This window comes from Anabrus simplex, chromosome 5 (assembly GCF_040414725.1).
Source record: "Anabrus simplex isolate iqAnaSimp1 chromosome 5, ASM4041472v1, whole genome shotgun sequence".
Classification (NCBI taxonomy): domain Eukaryota; kingdom Metazoa; phylum Arthropoda; class Insecta; order Orthoptera; family Tettigoniidae; genus Anabrus; species Anabrus simplex.
The window spans coordinates 46,878,963-46,901,294 of NC_090269.1; the positions used below are offsets into that span (position 1 = coordinate 46,878,963).

Sequence of the window (22,332 nt, forward strand, 5' to 3'; positions counted from 1 at the left end):
GTGCCCTACGAATCGAACGTGCTGAGTTGCTTGGTTGAACGGGTGTGGCATAATGTTGACAATAAGCGCAGTATGTTTCATTCGTTGTAGAAAAAAACCATGGCGTAATAGCCCCAAAAGGCCCTGGCCTACCAAGCGACCGCTGCACACTCAGCCCGAAGGCCTGCAGATAATGAGGTGTCGTGTGGTCAGCACGACGAATCCTCTCGGTCATTATTCTTGACTTTCTAGACCGGGTGTTCGTTGTAGACGTTTGCCATATGTAAGTCGCATGTTATTATTACTTTCTTATGTATGCTTTCTTTGCAAAGGTGAAGAATGCCTTTTGAGACTTAAGGAAATTAAATCTTAATTAACAATCCATTTACGAATATAATATAAACATAAAATTGAAAAGCTCGCAATCAGATTCGAACTCCGAATCGCTGCAAAATATCAAATTCTGGGTGCGATTAGTACCATGTAGCCACTCCAGGCGACAAACAGTACGACCCGTAACTCTGTACTAATTAAATAATCTAGTCTTTCGCTTCGAAACTGTTGTACAGTGGCCACAGAAAGTATTCGCACACCTATGGAAAGTGATGGAACATCATTACGACTTACGAGCTGAAGTCAGATATATAAACGGCATAACGACAGAGATCAAATATACACGCTGAACATACAGATCGTTTAAAAATGTAACATGATCGGCACTATATTGTATACAAACTGCAGATCGTACCGCCAAGAAAGTATTCGTACAGTGCGGGTGCACTGTCTTTGTGACTGGTTAAATCAGTTGTCGCCACAGGTTTAGGCCGCTGTCTGCAGGAGGGGTTGTTATCTATTCAGTTAACACTGTGCTGTCGTTACCACAAGGTTATTTAGTATGGGGCGAAAGAAGACGGAACTTTCATTGAGTCTACGAGAGAATATAGTGTTACTGTATAAACAAGGTAAAAGTTATCGTCAGACTGGAAAACAGCTTGGCATTAGCTTTACTACGGTGAGTTCAATAGATAATAATTACAAACACAGCCGACAAACAGAAAACAAACTCAGATCTGGTCATTCAAAAGTGCTGACAGTACGGGAGCGACGCAATATTGTGCATTCGGCACGAAAGGAACCGTTCCGAAGTGCTACAGAACTCGCTTCAAGGCCCAACAAAACGGCCAGTGTGCAAACTATAAGGAATGTATTGCACAGTACGAACCTGAGCAGTAGATGTCCACGAAAGAAGCCACTTACAAGTGAAAGAAGTAGGCAGACGCGCCTACAGTTCGCGAAAGAGTGTTGTGGAAAGGCAATGGAGTTTTGGAACACTATAATTTTTTCTGATGAAGCGAAATTTACACAGTTGGAACTGGTAGGAGCAGGAAGGTATGGCGGAAGCCAAACACCGAACGTGAACCTCAATATGCAATCCCCACGGTAAAACACGGAGGAACGATGGTGATGGTTTGGGGCTACATGGCTGCGAATGGACTGGAAAACCTGGCATTTATTGATGGTATTATGGATGCCAGGAAGTACATAGATGTGTTGCGCCATAATTTAAGCAGCAGTGCACAAAAGCTTTATCTGGAAGGAGTCTTCCACTTCCAACAGGACAATGATTCTAAGCATTGTGCCATGATAACCCGTGAACAACGCCCCAAGAAGAATTCTCACTTCACCGCAGAATCCATATCCCAGTCCCATAGAGAACCTGTGGGAAAATCTAGCCAAAGAAGAGAAAAAACGCCATCCTACTAGTAAGAGATATCTTAAAGAGATACTCTCAAATGCAAGATCCAACATATCTCAAGAGTACACCAAACGTTTAGTTAACTCAATGCTAAGACGTCTGGAACAGGTCATCAAAGCTAAAGGCATGCGTACAAACTATTAAGACCGTGTTTGAACAAAGACTTCGACAAGTGTTTGAATTATCTAGTAGTGTACGATTACTTTTTGTTGTGTTAAAAGACGAGTTACCGGGCGAGTTGGCCGTGCGCGTAGAGGCGCGCGGCTGTGAGCTTGCATCCGGGAGATAGTAGGTTCGAATCCCACTATCGGCAGCCCTGAAAATGGTTTTCCGTGGTTTCCCATTTTCACACCAGGCAAATGCTGGGTCTGTACCTTAATTAAGGCCACGGCCGCTTCCTTCCAACTCCTAGGCCTTTCCTATCCCATCGTCGCCATAAGACCTATCTGTGTCGGTGCGACGTAAAGCCCCTAGCAAAAAAAAAAAGACGAGTTTATTTGTTTATTATGTTGAGCGCTGCAAATCTCATAGCAAATGTACAGCGAGGTGACTTTTCTTTATGCATATGTCTCGCTGGATGTGTTTATATTACTTCATGGTGCTTAATATACAAGGTATACGTTAAAATGTTGCTGTACGAATACCTTCTGTGACTACTGTATTTTTGCAAGTTCTGAACCTAATGTACAGAGAGGTTTACCTTGCTGCAAACACCACAGTGTGATAAAGAATCGTGTCTCTCTCAAGCCCAGATAGTTGCAACCATTCCCTACGCGTAGAGATCTACCTATTACTTGGCTGAATGAGTCCTGCACAATGTTTCAGGTTATATTTACAAGTCGTTTGTCCATAGTCAGTGCTTCATCATCATCATCATCATCTGTTTACCCTCCAGGTTCGGCTTCTCCCTCGGACTCAGCGAGGGATCCCACCTCTACCGCCTAAAGTCAAGTCTTCATAGAGGATGCCTAGGCGAGTACGAAAAGGAAATAAACAAAAGGCATGACTCGACAAGGGTTTGAGCCCTTTCTACTCCAAGATGCCTAGCTAAGTGCGTGTACCATGCATAACTCCACGCAGCTACTTCCAGCGCGAAGTTTAACTCTTTTATAACTCTGTATTCACGAGAAGTGCGTCCGACTCGTTGGCTGAATGGTCAGCGTACTGGCCTTCGGTACAGAGGGTCCCGGGTTCGATTCCCGGCCGGGTCGGGGATTTTATCCTTCATTGGTTAATTCCAATGGCCCGGGGGCTGGGTGTTTGTGCTGTCCCCAACATCCCTGCAACTCACACACCACACATAACACTATCCTCCACCACAATAACACGCAGTTACCTACACATGGCAAATGCCGCCCTCCCTCGTCGGAGGGTCTGCCTTACAAGGGCTGCACTCGGCTAGAAATATCCACACGAAATTATATTATACGAGAAGTGCGAAAGTTCTCGCTTCGAAAAGTTACGGATGTGTTATAGTCTTATACCTTTATTAAACGCTGTAACGATAGTAATTATATGCCACAAGCTTTCACATCTGCTTTGCAGCATCTGCGTGTCATAGATTATAAAATACTGCGAAGAATCAACTTCGATGTGATGAGACTATACAAAATGACGGTGAATTGGCATGCCCATATTTGGTCCTAACCTATCACGTTTTCTATAATACAGCGACCACCCTTTTCTATCAAAAGAAAATGGCCTCTTGGACCAGTCACGTGCACAATTCTCTACCGACAGCTATAAGAGTGGCTATGATTTGTACAGTACAGTAACATTTCGTAAAAATGGCTATAGAGTAGTGTACACAGTTCTACATACAGTGATACAGGGTTTTTGAGATGGGCCTCACTTACTTCCTCTTGTATCGTTTTTGCATTGTGCGGAGAAGTCGGGCTAACTCCACATAAAATTGCTGTACGATGTTGCGTAAGATAGGAATAAGAGACATTTAATTCCTAGCTGGTTGCGTATGTTCAGGGGAAAATAGGCAGTGATTTAGTTGGAAAAAAATATTTACAGGAACTCACCTTATTAATTCAGCAATTTCCAGATGGACTCGTATTGGGTGTCAAAATCAGCGGCCTCATGTTTCCGACAAGTCGTTTCATCAGATGAACGTCTCCCCTTTCGTAGCCATGACTTGACATATGGTTGTATGCACAGGAGGTCAAACGCTGCTTATGAAAATAAGTCCGCTTGATCTTGCAGCCAGCAGCCTATTTCTCTTTTCGGCGTGGATCTCATTCATGGTACTGAAAGCTCTTTCAGCTTCTGCTGAAAAGACGGGAATAGTCTGTACATTCTTGATTAAAGGCATCAGCTCAATAGGAATTTCCTTGGTCTCGACATACTTTCTAAAAGCATTAATGTACCTCATCTTGTCTGACATGTGGAAAAAGTCACAAAGGTTGCCAACACTCTCATCACCATAGCAGATATCCAAAGTAGAAGTGGAGGGCCAATTATTTTTGTATAGTACCTTTGAATCACTGATAATTATGAACATAAAACCGTAAGGTTCAATATTAGTCCGCTAGAGTACACCCGTGACGTTTCAGCGCTATGTATGGATTATAAGATTTTCTTACTGAATGTAAAAATGTTACGTCATTCTAAAGCGGGAAAATGTTTTCTGGAACGGCGTTCCGGCCCGTTCCGGTCCAACTAAACCACTGAAAATAGGGTATACATCAGGTGACGCGCCAGCGCCGTACTTTCTACTTATAAGTGTCTCGCATGCAGAAGTGATGAATGGGATATCTAATTACTGATTTGACAGGGGTATTGCTGTCTACAGGAAGGTTACGCCAGAATACGAAGAGATTACAACCGGACGACCGCTCGCTGCATGTTCCTCAGCGCTAACAGTTTAGTGCACCCTCGTTGCGTTAGTAAGCTTCGTTTTCGAACGCAAGACTGGTATTTCGTATATCAGCACTCCAGTTGCTGTCAACTGATCGACAATGGCTGGTGTGTTCAGCAACGACGAATATACAAGCATAATTTTAATCTAAGGGGATTCTGGTCGGAATGTAACCGAAGCTCGCAGACAGTATTCGCAGGAGTTTTCATCTAGCCGCCTGCCTTCTATAGGCTACACGTATTTCGCTGGAAAAAGTTGCAATTAAGAGCTAATGGATCGTGCAAGGCACACACAAGCAACTCTTTGCTAGAGCTGGTATGTCTACAGGGTCTCTCATGCAAACTCGGACCGAACGCACGGTATTTGTACTCTGCGCTACGGCAACTGCCTTAGCGGAACTTATGTCGCACGCGACCTGCCTGCTTTAAGCGTGTGTACAATCTTGTATGAAATAGGTCGGTGGATGCAGAGTGGGTTTCGGCACACAAGTGGCCACAGCTGGTCTGTGGTCCACCAGCTCTGCACTCCGACCGGCCAACAGAGGAGAGGTGGCCACGGCTCTACCGTGGCACTACGGCTCTGCATTCGGGAGACGGGAAAGGGCTGGACCTCGCAACTGGCCCCAACCGTACGCTGTCCTGAGAATGGTTTTCCGTGGTTTTCATTCTCCTGTACAAAGGCGAATGCCGAGACAGTTCCTAGTACAGGCCACGACCGCCAACCCCTCACCTTCTCCGAACATCTCCTTCACCGCAACAGATCTCTGAGTGAGGGCGTCACCGTTTAAGAGGTCCACCTCCCCCTTCACGGGAGGAATGAAAACATTTTAGTGGTAGTAGTGTATGAAATATTACCTTATAAAATATGTTGGAAGTGTCGTCCTTCCTGGGTTATACGGACATCGTACCTCGTAACCACACTCTGGCTGACACGAATGAATTCTGCCACTGTAATGTTTGTGATTTGATTCGTAATATTTTCTTTCAGTTCCTCCAACGTGTGAGGATTTGTTCGATACCCTATTTCTTTCAGTTTACCCCACAAGTAAAAATCACACGCTGTTAGATCTGGAGAATGAAGGAGAAATAGAGCAGCACTGATCTCTCCGTCTGAAAACACTTCCAAGATTGTAAGAAGGGAATCTTCTTCTGTATGAGCAGAATCGTGCTGAAACGGCCCACGCGAGTTTTTCCTTCCGTTAACTGATGGAAGAATGGCGTCGAAATGTCATCTTGATACCTCTCTTCATTTACTGTCGTCTCGAAAAAATAGGCCCAATTATTTGTCTTGCACTAACAGCACACCAAACAGCAATCTTCCTATAATAATGAAGGACTTCATAAATACCATTAAGATTTTCTGCACACCAATAGCGAGAGTTGTTATGATTATTCAGACGACCATTAAGATGAAACCAGAACTTTTATATACGAAAATAGGGTGTTGCACTGATAACTGTCTCACCATGTTAACAGCTGAGATTCAGACTAGCGACTCATATTTGCCAGGTCGAATACGTGCAGGCTGCTGGCAAGGTCAAGAACTACGCCAGTGTCTGCCATTCTGGAGCTGCCGTAGCGCTGAGCACAAACACCGTGAGTATATGTATAACTTAATGAGTTATTCAACTTTATTTTCTGCATCTTTTGCGTGTTTACAGATGCACTCTATTTAGAGAACGTGTGTTTGTGTCACATCCGAAATATAGCACGTTGTAGCGCTCCTTTGTAAACCAGCGATTAGGCAACCTATTCATCATTAGTGCATGCGGGAAACTTATACGAAGAAAGTACGGGACTAGAGGGCCACCTGGTACATATATAGGCGAATGTTCGTGAAAATTAGAATTTGTTACACACAAAATCTTGTGTCCAATCAAACCTCGCTTGATAACTCATTGAGGAAGGGGTTGTAGAAAACCCGTATTCAAAAAAATACAGTGTGTTCCATGGGCTGATCTATTCACAGATTTCAGTAGTATAAGAAATCTTTCGGGAAGGATAAGGCAGCAAGTGGAAGTTCCACACCACTCATGTTGTCGAGGGTGCAAGCAAGAGTTATGAGGCGTATAGTGCTTTGTGCGGAACAAGAGAGGGGTATTTAGAAGTTTAGAACATATTATTTTGTAAATAAAAATGGTACTAGACAGTACCGAACGAGTTGGCCTTGCGGTTAGGGGTGCGCAGCTGTGAGCTTGCATTCGGGATATAGTGGGTTGGATCCCCACTCGCGGCAGCCCTGAAGATGGTTTTTCGTGGTTTCCCATTTTCACATCAGGCAAATGTCCGGCTCCATGGCTAAATGGTTAGTATGCTGGCCTGTGATCACAGGGGCCCCGGGTTCGATTCCCAGCAGGGTCGGGAATTTTAACCATCATTGGTTAATTCCGCTGGCACAGGGGCTGGATATAGTCTATGTGCCGTCATCATCATTTCATCCTCATCACGACGCGCAGGTCGCCTTACAGGCGTCAAATAAATGAGACCAGCACCTGGCGAGCCAATCATGTCCTCGGACACTCCCGGTACTAAAAGCCATACGCCATTTCATTAGCAGGCAAATGCTGGGACTGTACCTTAATTAAGACCACTGCCGCTTTCTTCCCACTCCTTTCCTATCCCATCGTCGTCATGAAACCTATCTGTGACAGTGTGACGTAAAGCAACTTTTAAATAAGAAAGCACTAGACAGTAACGAAAGTGCACTGTTTACATTTTTCTTCTTTCCATCAATCGAGAATTTTCACCTTAAGAGTAGATCGTCATGCTGCACAAGTAAAACAAAGAGGTTAACTTAGTTACAGATACATCAGGAGTTTGGACTGACAATGTACTCCGAAGCATCTGTTACTTTAGACCACCCAACATTCTGATAGTGAATTGTATGTTTCTGAAGCACGTTCTATGTCCCAATCGATATCGTCGTAACTAGGACCCCACATTCATAGCCATAAGAAGTGCGACTCTACCCAATATTGGCATTCATACTGTAGTACACATCCCAATCTTCATTATCAAACTTACTGCACTACGCTTCTGCACGAAAGCTCACAGATCTATCAGCGGCTGGTGCTTATGCAGAACGTCAAGCGGAGCAATGTTGCGGAATGAAGAGTTTTGAGAGATAGTTATGGAGGAGGAAGATCTAATGGTTAAACCGGTTAAACATTTGCCTTCTACTATTTCATCGAGACTTCCAACAAGAAAACCAGGAAAAGTGGTCTCAGATTTCACGAAAACAATGTTTACGCTTGACGAATTTGTGGTTTATTCTAGGCGGCAACGACTGGATTTATTCAAAGCTAGAAGACTCAATAATGCTTTACTAACGTAGACTAAGGTTACTGCAGTAAGTTTCACATTTCCTACCTTGGAAGGCATGGGGATAAATAAAATTGTTACAACCTAATGGTAGGCCTACCTCTTATACTGCATACATCTTGCATACAGTACTAAACGGAATAGCTTGAATATGACATTTCCTACAATGTTAATATCAACTCTCAAAGTATCCAGTCACTACTGATATGCATTTAGGGCGGTCGCCCAGGTGGCAGATTCCCTATTTGTTGTTTTCCTAGAATTTTCTTAAATGATTGCAAGGAAATCGGAAATTTATTGAACATCTCCCTTGGTAAGTTATTCCAATCCCTAACTCCCCTTCCTAAAAACGATTATTTGCCCCAATTTGTCCTCTTGAATTCCAAATTATGTTCATATTGTGATCCTTCCTACTTTTAAAGACACCGCTCAAACTTATTCGTCTACTAAGATCTACTTTCTAGAAATATAGTCACCCAATCAGTCACTCCTTTGTCCAGTCAAATTGCACTCATTTCTGCCAGTAGTCTCCCACGATCTACCCTATCAACTGTCTTAGATAGGTCAATCGCGATACATTCCATTTGGCCTCCTGAATCCAAGATATCTGCAATATCTTTACTGGAATCCTACAAATTGAGCTTTAGTGGAATAACATTTCCTAAACCCGAACTGCCTTCTATCGAACCAGTTATTAATGTTCCAGTGTATGGGACTCTCACCAGGATTACTTGACTCAACAACTGGAAAAAAAATCCAAAGAAAAGCAGCGCGATTTGTTCTGGGCGATTTCAGACAAAAAGGTAGTTACAAAAATATTGCAAAGTTTGGGCCGGGGAGACTTGGGAGGAAGGAGACGAGTTGCTCGACTAAGTAGTACGTAATTTAATATACAGTATTCCAGTTTACTTGTTCTTACATCTAAGATTATATTGTCTCATTTCACCAATTATGCTAACATTTAAATAACAGGTTTGTATTTTTTACATTAAAATATTTGCCACTTCTTCTCTCATTTACCATCTCATCGTAGCGCCCCCAGGCTAAGAAGTAGAATAGCTCAGCGGAGCCTTCTTCCATTCCTCCGTTACTGAGGCGGAATAAAGTTTATATTTACTGTAAAATTGCATTGCATAAACGTATTCTCACCAAAATGCGCCAGTAAATACTAAGTGGATAAAACTGGTAGAAAAACTTTATCAGCGACGGTCATGGCGTCCTTTTAGAGTGTTATCTACCGCTACCTCGATATATGTGCTCGCACAACGCGGCATCTGCCTTAACATGTTGCATATAGACCTTGCTCGGTCACAGAAGAACGCTTTCGTTATTATATCTTGTTAGGTGTGTTTACCATACCTAGAGTTAGACGAGAGAGGACAAGATTAGTTTGCTTACAAAATTGCGAACAGCGGGTGGACTACTGATTAGTTTACCTGGCGTTAAGGATAGACGCAACATTCATTTAGTGGTATATACCGGTACTCTTTAAAGGCTGTTGGATGAATACGATTAAGAGGTGGTGATGGTGACTATTGGTTTAAGAGGAAGTTCAACTGGGCAACCATCCTCTATTAGCACTGCCGGACTTGGTGACTCAGACGGTTGAGGCGCTGGCCTTCCGACCCCAACTTCGCAGGTTCGATCCTGGTTCAGTCCGGCGGTATTTGAAGGTGATCAAATACGTCAGCCTCGTATAGGTAGATTTACTGTCACGTAAAAGAACTCCTGCGTGACAAAATTCCGGCACCTCAGCGTCTTCGAAAATCGTAAATGTAGTTAGTGGGACATTTTCTATTAGCACTAATGAGAGGGGGAAAATGAGAAGAGGTCCAACACTTCGAAAAATGAAGTATTAGCCAAAGAAAGGCAGGGCCACCAATGGCATTAAAATGAAAGACTCCCAAGGCATCCATTAGTTGGAAAAGAACAAGAGTTGACCAGGGAAGGTCAGATAGGATAGACGATGGAGTCTGACACAAGTATATGGTTAAGAATGTGACATTCTCTATGTGCATTCCAAATTTTCAGATGGTACGTCATTTGTATTTCGATCTGGCTGCTTGTGCGAATGATCAACGTAGTAGCCTTCGGTTCATAGGGTCTCGAGTTCGATTCCCGCCCAGACCGAGGATTTCAGTCGTGTCTAGTTAATTCCTCTAGCTCGGCAGTTAGATGTTTGTGATCGTTAATATACATACTGACATGCCAAAAATCATGGGTTACAAGTATTTGAAGGTAATAGTCGGTTGCGCTACTGGTCGCGGCAAGGTGACGTGAATGATCATCTTTCGAATGGGGCATGTTAAAGTACAGGCCTTGTCTTGGACTTATGCAAAATCTGCCTCTCTCAAACGTACTGGTGCACGGGGGCGTAACGGTAGGGTCTGTAGGGCCTGCAGTGCAGGCGGTCCCGGGTCTTTAATGGGGCCCGCAGACTCCTCGCAAAAAATAATATATCTATAGTCTAATGTCGCTCTGCACGGAAATGGTCAGGGCGGTTTTGTAGAATCAGTCTGAATACAGTAGTTTGCTTTACAATTTGTACGTAGAGGAATATTGCCATTTGGTTGCATTTAGCAGCAGTTGTAAACAAGGCTTGCCCTTGCAACAACGCGGCACGTTCCTCACAAAAGACAGCACCATATTATTTAAAAATAATTACAGCAATGAAAATTGATATAAAAATATCATATTTTAGTTGTTGATGTATAGTACACATGAGATCATATTATGCACAAATTTTGCTGAACATTTAAACGTTTCGACAACAATAGATAGGCTAATGGTAATAAAAAGTAGGTGTAGTAACACTCGGTCAATTTAGTTTCGAATGAGCTCCCTTTGCATGAAGGTTTATCAGATGTGCTATTTGATAGTTTTCAGACATTATTTGAACAGTTTTTGGTTTAATTTCGTTTGTGTGTATATAATATACTAGCAAGATACCCGTGCTTCGCGACGGTATTATACTGAAATATATAATTGAATGCTTATTGTTTTAGATATATAATCCTCCGAAATTCGCGATCTGACTCGTTTTCTGCGAGAATCCACCAAAATTCCCGATCTGACTCGTTTTCTATAATTTTACGGCACGTTTCCTCCCATTTTTCAATCTTCCTTTTCAGCAATCGATTTCGTACTTCCCGGGTTAGGCTCAGGTATTCCTCCCGGTCAGTTGGGTCCGTAAATCTGTGCCATCTTTTCCTATAATCATTTTTAATATGGATAAAATCCTTCAGGAGATCCAGCGTGGTGTCATATTCGGTGCCTTGGCGGCACTGAACCCGCGGCCAGGCTGCATTCTTAGTCATTACCCGTCCGGGAGCCGTTTCCAGCGCGGTCCGCACATTTGACGACGGTCCGGAACATTATTATTATTATTATTATTATTATTATTATTATTATTATTATTATTATTATTATTATTATTATTATTATGTGTTGCTGGAATGGCTGATGACAGGGAAAACCGGAGTATCCGGAGAAAAACCTGTCCCGCCTCCGTTTTGTCCAGCACGAATGACACATGGAGCGAACGGGATTTGAACCACGGAACCCAGCTGTGAGAGGCCGGCACGCTTGCGTCTGGGCAACGGAGGATCCTTATAAGTACATTAATAACAGTAAAATCAATTGGTCTCACCTCCTTCTACACCCCACCGCCGTTAAGTTTATTTACCGCCACCTCCCCCCCCCCCCGACGAAAAATTAAAAGAAGGCTTGTTTCTTTATGTTTAAGGGAGATTCCAAACACCAATGTTCACGTCTATTACCTTCAGCTTTGAGATATAAGTATCCCCATAAAAATAATTTACTTTTTGCACTTCATTTCACACTACTCCCCCCCTCACCAAGTGAATTTTCCCGCAAAAAATACTTGTTTCTTTAATAGTAAAGGATCTTCTAAATACCAATTATCACGACTCAAAATTCTTCAGTTTTTGATTTATGTGTCCTCATTAAAGGAATTCAACTCCTTGACACTCCCGCCCTCCAAGATGGTTCCCCGCCCCCCCCCCCCCCCAAACGCGTTTTTCTTTGTTTTTAAAGGAGATCCAAATACGAATTATCACGTCTGTAACAACTTTAGTTTTTATTAGATGTATGTATTCTCATACAATTAAGTCAATTAATATTTCAATTCTTTCACCCCCCCCCCCCATATTGGATTTTCCGACAATACGTGTTTCTTTACTTTCAAAGCAGATTCCAAATATCAAATTTCACGTCTGTAATATCTTCATATTTGAGATATCAGTAGCCTAACTAAAAGAATTCAACACCATTTTCAGTCACTTTTACCCCCCCCCCCCCCCCGCTCCACCCAAGTGGTATTTCCGAAAACTAAAAATACACGTTTATTTATGTTTAATAGAGATAAAAAATACCATTTTTCACTTCTGTAACATGTTAAGTTTTTTGAGATATACTGTAAAAATTCTCATTTTAAAATTTCACCCCTTTTGAGTTCCCCTTAAGTGGAGTTTCCCAAAACAAATCACATATATTCTTTACATTTACAGGAGATTTCAAACACCCTCTTTTTACGTCTGTAACATTTTACGTTTCCAAGATATTCTGTAGATATAGTCTTTCAAAAAATTCACCCCATTTTGTCACTCCTGTTTAACCGCCATTAATTGGATTTTCCAAAAACTAAAAAATACGTGTTTCTTTATTTTTAAAGGAGATCCCATATACAAATTTTCAGTTCTGTAATATCTTTCGTTTCTGAGATATATGTATCCTTATTAAAGGCATTCAACCCATTTTTCACCCTTTTAAACCCCTCCTATTGGGATTTAAGGAAACAGAAAAAGACGTGTTCCTTTATTTTTAGAGGAGAATCTAAGTACCAATTTTACATCTGTAAATTTTAAAGTTTTAAGATGTAGACACACTCATTTTAAAAATTCACCCCCCAATATTTGGATATTCCAAAAACGAAAAAATACGTGTTTCTTTACTTTTAAAGTAGATCCCAAATACAAATTTTCAGGTCTGTAATATCTTCAGGTTCTGAAATATAAGCAGCCTCATTAAAGGCATTCAACCCATTACTCACCCTTTTACACCCTTCCTATTGGGATTTTCCGAAAACAAAAGAATACGTGTTTCTTTATTTTTAAAGGAGATTCTAAATACCAATTTTTACGTCTATAAACTATAAAGTTTTGAGATATAGATACACTCATTTTAAAAAATCACCCCCTTTTCACCCCGCATTAATTGGATTTTCCAAAAACAAAAAATACGTGTATCTTTATTTTTAAAAGAGATCCCAAACACCAATTTTCAGATCTGTAATATCTTCAGTTTCTGAGATATAAGTAGCCTCATTAAAGGATTCAACCGCTTTTCACCCCTTTTCACTCCTCCTATTGCGATTTTCCGAAAACAAAAAAATACGTGTTTCTTTATTTTTAATGAAGATTCTAAATACCAATTTTTACATCTGCAAACTTTAAAAATTTGGAGATATAGATTCACTCATTTTAAAAATTCACCCCCTTTTCACCCTCCGATTAATTGGATTTTCCAAAAACAAAAAATACGTGTTTCTTTATTTTTAAAGGACATTCTAAATACCAATGTTTACATCTATAAACTTTAAAAGTTTTGAGGTATAGATACACTCATATTAAAAAATCATCCCCCTTTTACCCCCACCATTAATTGGATTTTCTAAAAACAAAAAATGCGCGTTTCTTTATTTTTAAAGGAGATCCCAAATACCAATTTTCAGGTCTGTAATATCTTCAGTTTCTAAGATATAAGTATTCTCTTTAAAGGCATTCTACCCCTTTTTCACCCCTTTTCTCCCTTCTTATTGGGATTTTCCGAAAACAAAAAAATACGTGTTCCTTTATTATTAATGAAGATTCCAAATACCAATTTTTACATCTCTAAACTTTAAAACTTTTGAGATATAGATGCACTCATTTTAAAAATTCACCCCCCTTTTCACCCTCGCATTAATTGTATTTTCCAAAAACAAAAAAATATGTGTTTCTTTATTTTTGAAAGAGATCAAAAGTACCAATTTTGAGGTCTGTAATATCTTCAGTTTCTGAGATATAGGTACCGGTATCCTGATTAAAGGCATTCAACCCCTTTTTCACCCCTCCTATTGGGATTTTCTGAAAACAAAAAAATACGTATTTCCTTATTTTTAAAGAAGATTCTAAATACCAATTTTCACATCTGTAAACTTTTAAAGTTTTGAGATATAGACACACTCATTTTAAAATTTCACCCCCTTTTTCACCCCCTTAGCGGCGGAATATCCAAAAACCCTCTCTTAGCGAGCACCTACATCTTAATATGAATATATCCCCAAAATTTCATTTCTTTATGTCCAGTAGTTTTGGCTCGGCGATGATGAATCAGTCAGTCAGTCAGGACAAGCTACTTTATATATATATAGATATACATTGTGTTGTAATCAAATACATAATTATAACTGAGACTTAGGTATCGGTTACAGAGTATAGTTCGTAGTTACTGTAAAATGAAACCAATTTTGAGTAGGCCCTACAAATAATTAAGTGGTGAATGGTTTAGAAGCTTAGCTGTTAAACCACAGAGGCAGCCAAAAAAAAAAAAAAAAACATATTAAACATATAAAACATATTGAGTTCATGTGTCAGTTAGGTGACAGCCGAATACTGAGTCGTCGTAATGCAGACTAACAGTTATCAGTGAATTATTTGTAAAGTTTATTGTGAAGTGTAAATATAATTTCAAGTCATACTATATCTCGTCTATGAAACTAAAAGGATACATTCCCAAATCAGGCTTGATATACCTATAGCTGATACCAACTCAAAGGAATACATCGTAATAACACTCAGTGTTCGAGGTACAGTCAAGTGAACAGTGAGGGATAAATTTTAAATGTCCGGTCAAGAAGATTTCAAATTTAATGCCTACAGTTTCCTTCGGTTACAATGTCAAAGTTTTATACTTTTTGTATTATCACAGTAGGTGTCAGTAGTTAAAGTCAATTTTTAAAGAATATATTTTGTTCATTACCAAATATAGTTGATTGTTTCATTTCTATAGTAGATCAGATAACCTCACATTTTAATGGGAGAAAACAAACGCCAATCTCCTTTTCCCAGAACCTATATGTTATGTTGTCATAGTAAGCTTATTACCCCACACCCTAGAGATATTCAAAACTCTCATTCTATTATCGTTACATGTATTTGTAGCTGGCGCCCATCAACAAATGTATGTGTAAGTAATCAGGTAAGAACTAAGTGTGAGTACCAAGTCCGATGATAAAACATTTTATTTTATGAGCATTTTAATATGTATTTCACTTGAATTCAGTTTCATATACATAATTTTAATCAGTGAGGATTAGTCACAGACCGTATCACCTGAAACATCTACAAAGAGTATTCCTCGTGCCGGAACATTTGATCCTTCCTTCGTTTAAAGAATACAGATGCAGTGCAGTAAACCAGGAGTTCTTGTCACATTTTCTTTCATTAACAGTATTGTGAAACATACGCTTTATATTGGGAAAGGTCATCTTCGGATATTTTCCTTGCAACTAACGACGGCATATCCAGAGGTTAGAGATCCAATAAAAGCAGAGAAGATTGGGGACTTAAGAAAACTGTTAACATGTTGCAAATGAAGATGCTTTAGTATTTTATTCCAACATTCTTTCACAGCCAATGAATTCTCGTTAGGTTAACAATCCTATATGTGACAACTATTGACAGTATTTTATTGAATGTGAGGTAACCATACTGTATAGCACAGTTTACGTGTGCATTTGCCAAATATTACAAATGCCCATACTCTTAGTTTAGTAGTCTCAGATGTAATACTGCAGTTAGTTAATGCTTCAGGGTAATTTGTTACCTGTTTTTGATTTTCTTTCACAATTGGCTTTATGTCGCACCAACACAGATAGGTCTTATGGCGACAATGGGATAGGAAAGGGTTGGGAGTGGGAAGGAAGCAGCCGTGGCCTTAATTAAGGAACAGCCCCAGCATTTGCCTGGTGTGAAAATGGGAAACCACGGAAAACCACCTTCAGGGCTACAGACAGTAGGGTTCAAACTCACTATCTCCCAAATGCAAGCTCAAAGCTGTGCGACCCTAACCGCATGGCCAAGTCGCTCTGTTTTTCATTTTCTATCTATTGGATAAACTGTAAACAGTTGCTATGGATTGCATTAAGCATTATGCTATGTTTAATATATAACAAAAGTTGTTACAGTTAGTATGAGAAACTTAACCCACAAATTTTTTATGGCTTTATTGGAGAAAGGAAATAAGTCTAAAAAGTTTAAACAATCTTGAAATTTATAAACTACTTCTGGAACATGTTCCTATTACCTCTGTCACTATTTTTTTTTTTTTTTTTACAATCTGCTTTACATTGGACCAACACAGATAGGTCTTATGGTGACAATGGGGAGAGGAAAGGGCTGGTAGTGGGAAGGAAGTGGCCGTGGACTTAATTAAAGTACAATCCCAGCATTTGCCTGGTGTGAAAATGGGGAAACCACAGAAAACTTTCTTCAGGACTGCCGACAGTGGGGTTTGAACCCACTATCTTCTGAATGCAAGTTGATAGCTACATGACCCAAACTTCACAGCCACTTGCTGGGTCTGTTACATATTTATAACTTATCAAGAGATAATATTTTTTTAAAAATGAGAATTATTCATCAAAGCTGGGGTTTTTTACTGAAAAGTTGCGATTTTTTACTTAGTTCCTTTCTCGACTGCACGATTTAAATGTATTCGTTAGCTTAAGTCGTTACTTTAGCATCAATTAAAATATTAATAATTACTGTAATTATGATTTTGTGTGGCTATTTCTAGTGGAGTGCAGTCCTTGTAAAGCAGACCCTCCGATGAGGGTGGGCGGCATCTGCCATGTGTAGGTAACTGCGTGTAATTGTGGTGGAGGATAGTGTTATGTGTGGTGTGTGGGTTGCAAGGATGTTGAGGACAGCACAAACACCCAGCCCCCAGGCCACTGGAATTAACCAATGAAGGTTAAAATCCCCGACCTGGCTGGGAATCAAATCCGGCACCGTCTGAACCGAAGGCCAGTATGCTGACCATTCAGCCAACGAGTCGAACAAAATATGCATAACACGACATAATGAAACATCGTAAGATATGAAATTCATTATGATCCGTATTAACAAACATTCATAACCACCTTCCTTCAATTCTTATAATATATATATATATAAAATAAGAGTTTTGTCTGTACATTGCTCAGAATTTGAAAGGAATGGTATTTCTGTATCGGTCGTGTCCATAATAACAAGGAAATGCATTTTTTACTGTTCTGTAATTTCTGTCTATTTGTCTATCTGTACATACACATCACAAGAAAATGGCTGAAGATAATTTAATGAGAATCGGTATGTAAAGTCGGAGGATGAGCCACTACAATCTAGGCTATAAAGCATTTTATTCACGCTGAGTGAAATCGTAGTTAAGGGGAAGGAGTAAATTTTAATTCTTAAATATTTATAGTATTAGTGGTCATATCGATCAATAGTACATAAATGAAGTCATACAGAATTAAATTTTGGATTATTTATGTCTTATACATTTTACAGTACCGGCTATGATAACACAGATATTCATGAATTTGTATTTTTGTTGCTAAGTCCATATCAACGCCGAGGTACGAGAAAAATGGGTTACCAGAATTTAATGAAAATCAGTGTATGGAATCGGGGAATAAGAAACTACAGTCTAAGCTATAAATAGTTCTATTCACCCTGAATGAAATTGTACTTTAGGGGAAGGCGCCTAAAATTTAATTTTTAAATACCTATGTTATTGGTCCTATCGAAAAGTACTACATAACAAAAGTTATAGAGAATACAATTTCTGAACACTTATGATTTATTCAGTTTTACCGTACCGACTATGATAAGAGTGGTATTTCAGAGTCGGAAGAAAACTAAATGTGAAGGTCTACAATATTGAAAGCGCATAACATTGATCAACAATAACATTACCTACATTGATCATTGTTTGTGGTGATGTTCTTTGTCTCTTATTGTGCCATTCAACTCCGATAGATGCGATTACTGCTGTGTACCGAGTACAACAGCCTGGGCGGGAAATAGCTGGGGAGTTAAAAAACTTTAGCATGCCATTCCTCTGATTCATATATTAACTGATACTGTTGGTACGTAACACACCTCCTTGCCCAATTTCATTCATCATCGTTCATTTCATCTTCATTAGTTCGTCAAATGAGGTTGGCGTCAGGAAGGACATCCTGCCGTAAAATTGCAATACAATTTCATCTCGCCTCATCTCAAAATGAAACGGGACTCAGGGATAGACATACAGCAGGGAAAACAAGATTAACCTGACTGGAATATAGCAGTGGTGAGGAACATAGCCGTAAGAAATCACAATGAATTTCACACATGATCAAATATAAGTTTATTTGTTTAATTCTCCATTATGCTTAGAAAAACTTCATAAATGCTACTTTTATCAGTCATAAGTCGTAAGTTTGCATTTGTAGTAGGTATTTTCACGAATAACGATGTATCCGCCAATGTCCGCCACACCGGCAGGCTCGAGCCCAGCGCTGGTCCCAAGCTCGAATAGCAGCCGTACGGATCATGCTGTGGACCTGCGCTTTAGCTCCACACCTGAAAGAAAGAAATAATGACAGTGAAAAGTTATATTTTGTTCCATAGCAAAAGCTTGAGGACTTTATCTGTGCTACGACACGCATATAACAACAAAAAAACATCCTCTAAATATACCTAGTCTAGCCATAAATACTGTCACAAATTTTTTCTGGACTGTACAACAGCTTTTCCTCATAGTAAGCAACTCTTGTGCTGAAGGTTAGTCCTGACCAGTGTGTGTTTAACTGTAAACTCGTGTCCTCAACTCGAGGTGGTGCAGCTCTTTTCAGGCACACCCCCATTGGAGGTGAGCTGCATGTACCATTCCAACCACATACCAACCCTCCTGCCATTCTTAAATTTCTGGCAGTACCAGGAATCGAACCCGGGCCTCCGAGGATGGCAGCTAATAACACTAAACGTTACGCTACAGAGGTGGACGTGTTTAACAGTGAAAGAGAAAGAGATAATTTTCTTGGCTTAAGGCTGGAGTGGGGCGAATATGAAAACAAGGTAGCTGTAATTGCCTTGCACAGGGTTGGGAATATCTAGGATGAAATTCGTAAGAAGAATAACAATGTATCCGCCAATGTCCACTGGTCCCAACCTCGAATAGCAGCCGTATGGATCATGCTGTGGAATTAGGAATTTTAACCTAGATATTTAAAGTCAAAATGGAACCGAAATGAAGTTCATTACTTGTAACAGGGTTGGGAAGACACCTACTGAGATTTTCCAAACCCTGAAACAGATGAAATTCAGCAAAATGTTTATCTACAGGACAATTCATCCATTTTCGGAGACAGACAGTATGAAAGATAGTTATGAGGGTTGGTCAATGTTGCAGTGTGAGAACAGTGATGACCTGTATCTGGTGAAATCCTGCCCAGAAGCAGACTCTCTAAAGACATTGAGCTTAGAAGTTATTGGCTGAGCACCAGGCATTTTCCTGACACTGCAGCTGAAGCAGCAGAGAAAACTGAAATCAAGGCAGCTCATGCAGTGGTATGCCAATAATGGCTTCATTCTTGTTTAAAAAAAGCATAAAAAACAACAGCCAGTGTGTATATGAAAACTGTTCTGGACTTTCCAGCAAGATTCTACACCAGCTCATGTGGCAAGGTTGACCCAACAGTGGTTGCAGGTCAATTTACCAGACTTAACTCTTAAAGAGTGCAAGGGAACGTGATCACGCTCCTTTGTAGGCAAGCCAAAAGTGCCAGGAGCGCCATCGTGCTCTATGTTTTAGGTGTCTATATAAGTCGTAATAGTTTGCACATATCTGACAGATGGCAGCTCCAGTCAGCATCATTCTGTAGTAGATACTACATAGTTTCTAAATCTACCACCAGAATATCTGTGTGACATGCTGTGTTGATGTTATGATTTTTTTTTTAATTTCAGCTGTTTGGTACATACCTGTAGGCCATGTATTCGTAATAATGGCGACTAGGTCTCGTATTGTGTTTGAAATTGATGACGATTTAGTACAGTGTATTAATTGAGTGATAATTCTGATTATATCGAGTCAGGCGATGATTCAGATGATACTGAGTGATAATAATGCCGGTAACCCCTCAAACAATGACGATAGTGGTGATGTTATCCGACTTACTCGTGTGACAGTGATGCATGAAATTTCTGATTCAGACGGTAATAATAGTGACGGGAATAATGATGGAGTTGACGGAGACAGTAATGACGCTGATGACCAGATTCCCGATTTCCGTGAAATTCAGTCCAATCACAACGTACAATTTCAACCCTCTCCTGCATTCCTTGAGACACCTGGCCCTAAAAGTGCACTTCCTCCTGATGCTAGACCAAGTCAGTATTTTAAGCTATGTTTAGAAGAACTATTATTCTTAAAACATTGATATTTTACAAACTAGTAAACAATGCATCAATGTGCACAGGAATACCAAATTTAAGTGAGTACAATCAAAATACTAGGATGTACTGAGGTCCAAAATTGAATTTAAAAAAAATTTTTTTTTTTTTTACTCTGCAGTATGAATTATTTTCATGATGTTAATATAATGCGTGAAGAGAGGGATCACTTAGCTACAAGAAAATGTAATCTACAATGAGATATCTTGAAAAGTGAGGCTAGGATATGCTTTTATCTTTGGTGCTGCATAATAGGCATTTTTCTCTCTGGCAATCTTAGCAACCACAGCAGTAAGGGAGCTGGTACTAAGAGGGTTAATCTCTACTGTCAAGTGGCCTTCTGGCAGTTTGAAGTGTTCCTTGGTGGCAACAGTGGCAGATTTCCCAACTGATATTTTCTGTTCTGCGATAGTCCAACTCGTTGGCTGAACGGTCAGCGTACTGGCCTTTGGTTCAGAGGGTCCCGGGTTCAATTCCCAGCCGGGTCGGGGATTTTAATCTTAATTGGTTAATTCCAATGGCACAGGGGCTGGGTGTATGTGTTGTTTTCATCATCATTTCATCCTCATCACGACGCGCAGGTCACCTACGGGAGTCAAATAGAAAGACCTGTACCTGGCGAGCCAAACCCGTCCTGGGATATCCCGGCACTAAAAGCCATACGACATTTCATTTCATTGTTCTGCGATAGATGATGGACAAAGTGTTTCCCAACTGACATTGTCTGTTCTGCGATAGATGATGGACAAAGCGACTTCCAGCTTGTGTGCGTGCTAACAGTTTATTTTTAAGACACCAGGCGAGTTGGCCGTGCGGTTAGGGGCGCACAGCTGTGAGCTTATATCCAGGAGATAGTGAGTTCAAGCCCCACTGTCGGCAGCCCTGAAGATGGTTTTACGTGGTTTCCCATTTTCACACCAGGCAAATGTTGGGGCTATACCTTAATAAGGCCAAGGCCGCTTCCTTCTCACTCCTAGGCCTTTCCCATCCCGTCGTCACCATAATACCTGTCTGTGTCGGTGTGACGTAAAGGAGAGATGAGATGAAAATATAATCAAGGCAGAAGTGGACTAATCTTAGTTTTCTTTCTTCAGAAAAGTTTTCTTATATTATTTTCTTTAAAAATGAGACTCATGGTCCTCAACAAGACATGGTGCACAAGTAAAATAATAATATACTTGAAATTTTTGCTTCATACTTAGTTTTTATCTGGGATTAGGTATACAAAAATTATCAGCAGGTTCAATTCAAGTTTTGTCTGTATGCCTGCCTGCCTGTCTGTCACATCATGGGAAAACGACTTAGGAGAATAATAATGGATATATTAGCAATTACTACATTTTTCATAAACTTCCAAATCTCTACAAAAATACTATTTATCTAAACAATAAAAAAATAAATAAAAAAGAATATACATAATAAAATTAACAGCAAATCCAATTTCCAACCTCTTTTATCTGATAAATTTTTACCATATGAGCAATTAATTAATGGTGTGTGGTCTCTGTACAGGCCTGGAGCAGGTCTTTCGAGTTGATGCCTACAGGCAACCTGCATGTCTGTGAGGATGAGGTCCTTGCTGTAATGAATTTTAATGCTGAACATGACATACACACACACACACGCGCGCGCGCCCAGCTCCCAAGACACTGGAATTAAACAATTAAGGTTAAAGTCACAGACCCGGCCGGGAATTGAACCCGAGACCCCTTGGACCACCAAAGGCCACCGTGTTAACTATTCAGCCATAGAGCCAGAAACCATACAAACAATAAAATACTGTCATGAATATAATCACAAAATTAGATTTTTATTGCAAGTCCATCGAGAGTGAGCATCGCTGATGTAGAAATATTAATGTTCAGT

At 40.1% G+C, this 22,332-nt stretch overlaps 1 protein-coding gene across 2 annotated transcripts in view; it reads right to left on the minus strand.

Moving 5' to 3' along the window:
* Nucleotides 1-18,362: 18,362 nt before the first annotated feature.
* The window catches only part of MED16 (mediator complex subunit 16), a 163,798-nt gene continuing 159,828 nt past the window's right edge, over nt 18,363-22,332 (minus strand). For both annotated transcript variants that reach the window (XM_067146880.2, XM_067146878.2), the window contains exon 15: nt 18,363-18,594. In XM_067146880.2, the coding sequence (XP_067002981.2) occupies nt 18,474-18,594 (121 nt within the window). In that variant the 3' untranslated portion in view covers nt 18,363-18,473. The remainder of the gene's footprint in view (nt 18,595-22,332) is intronic.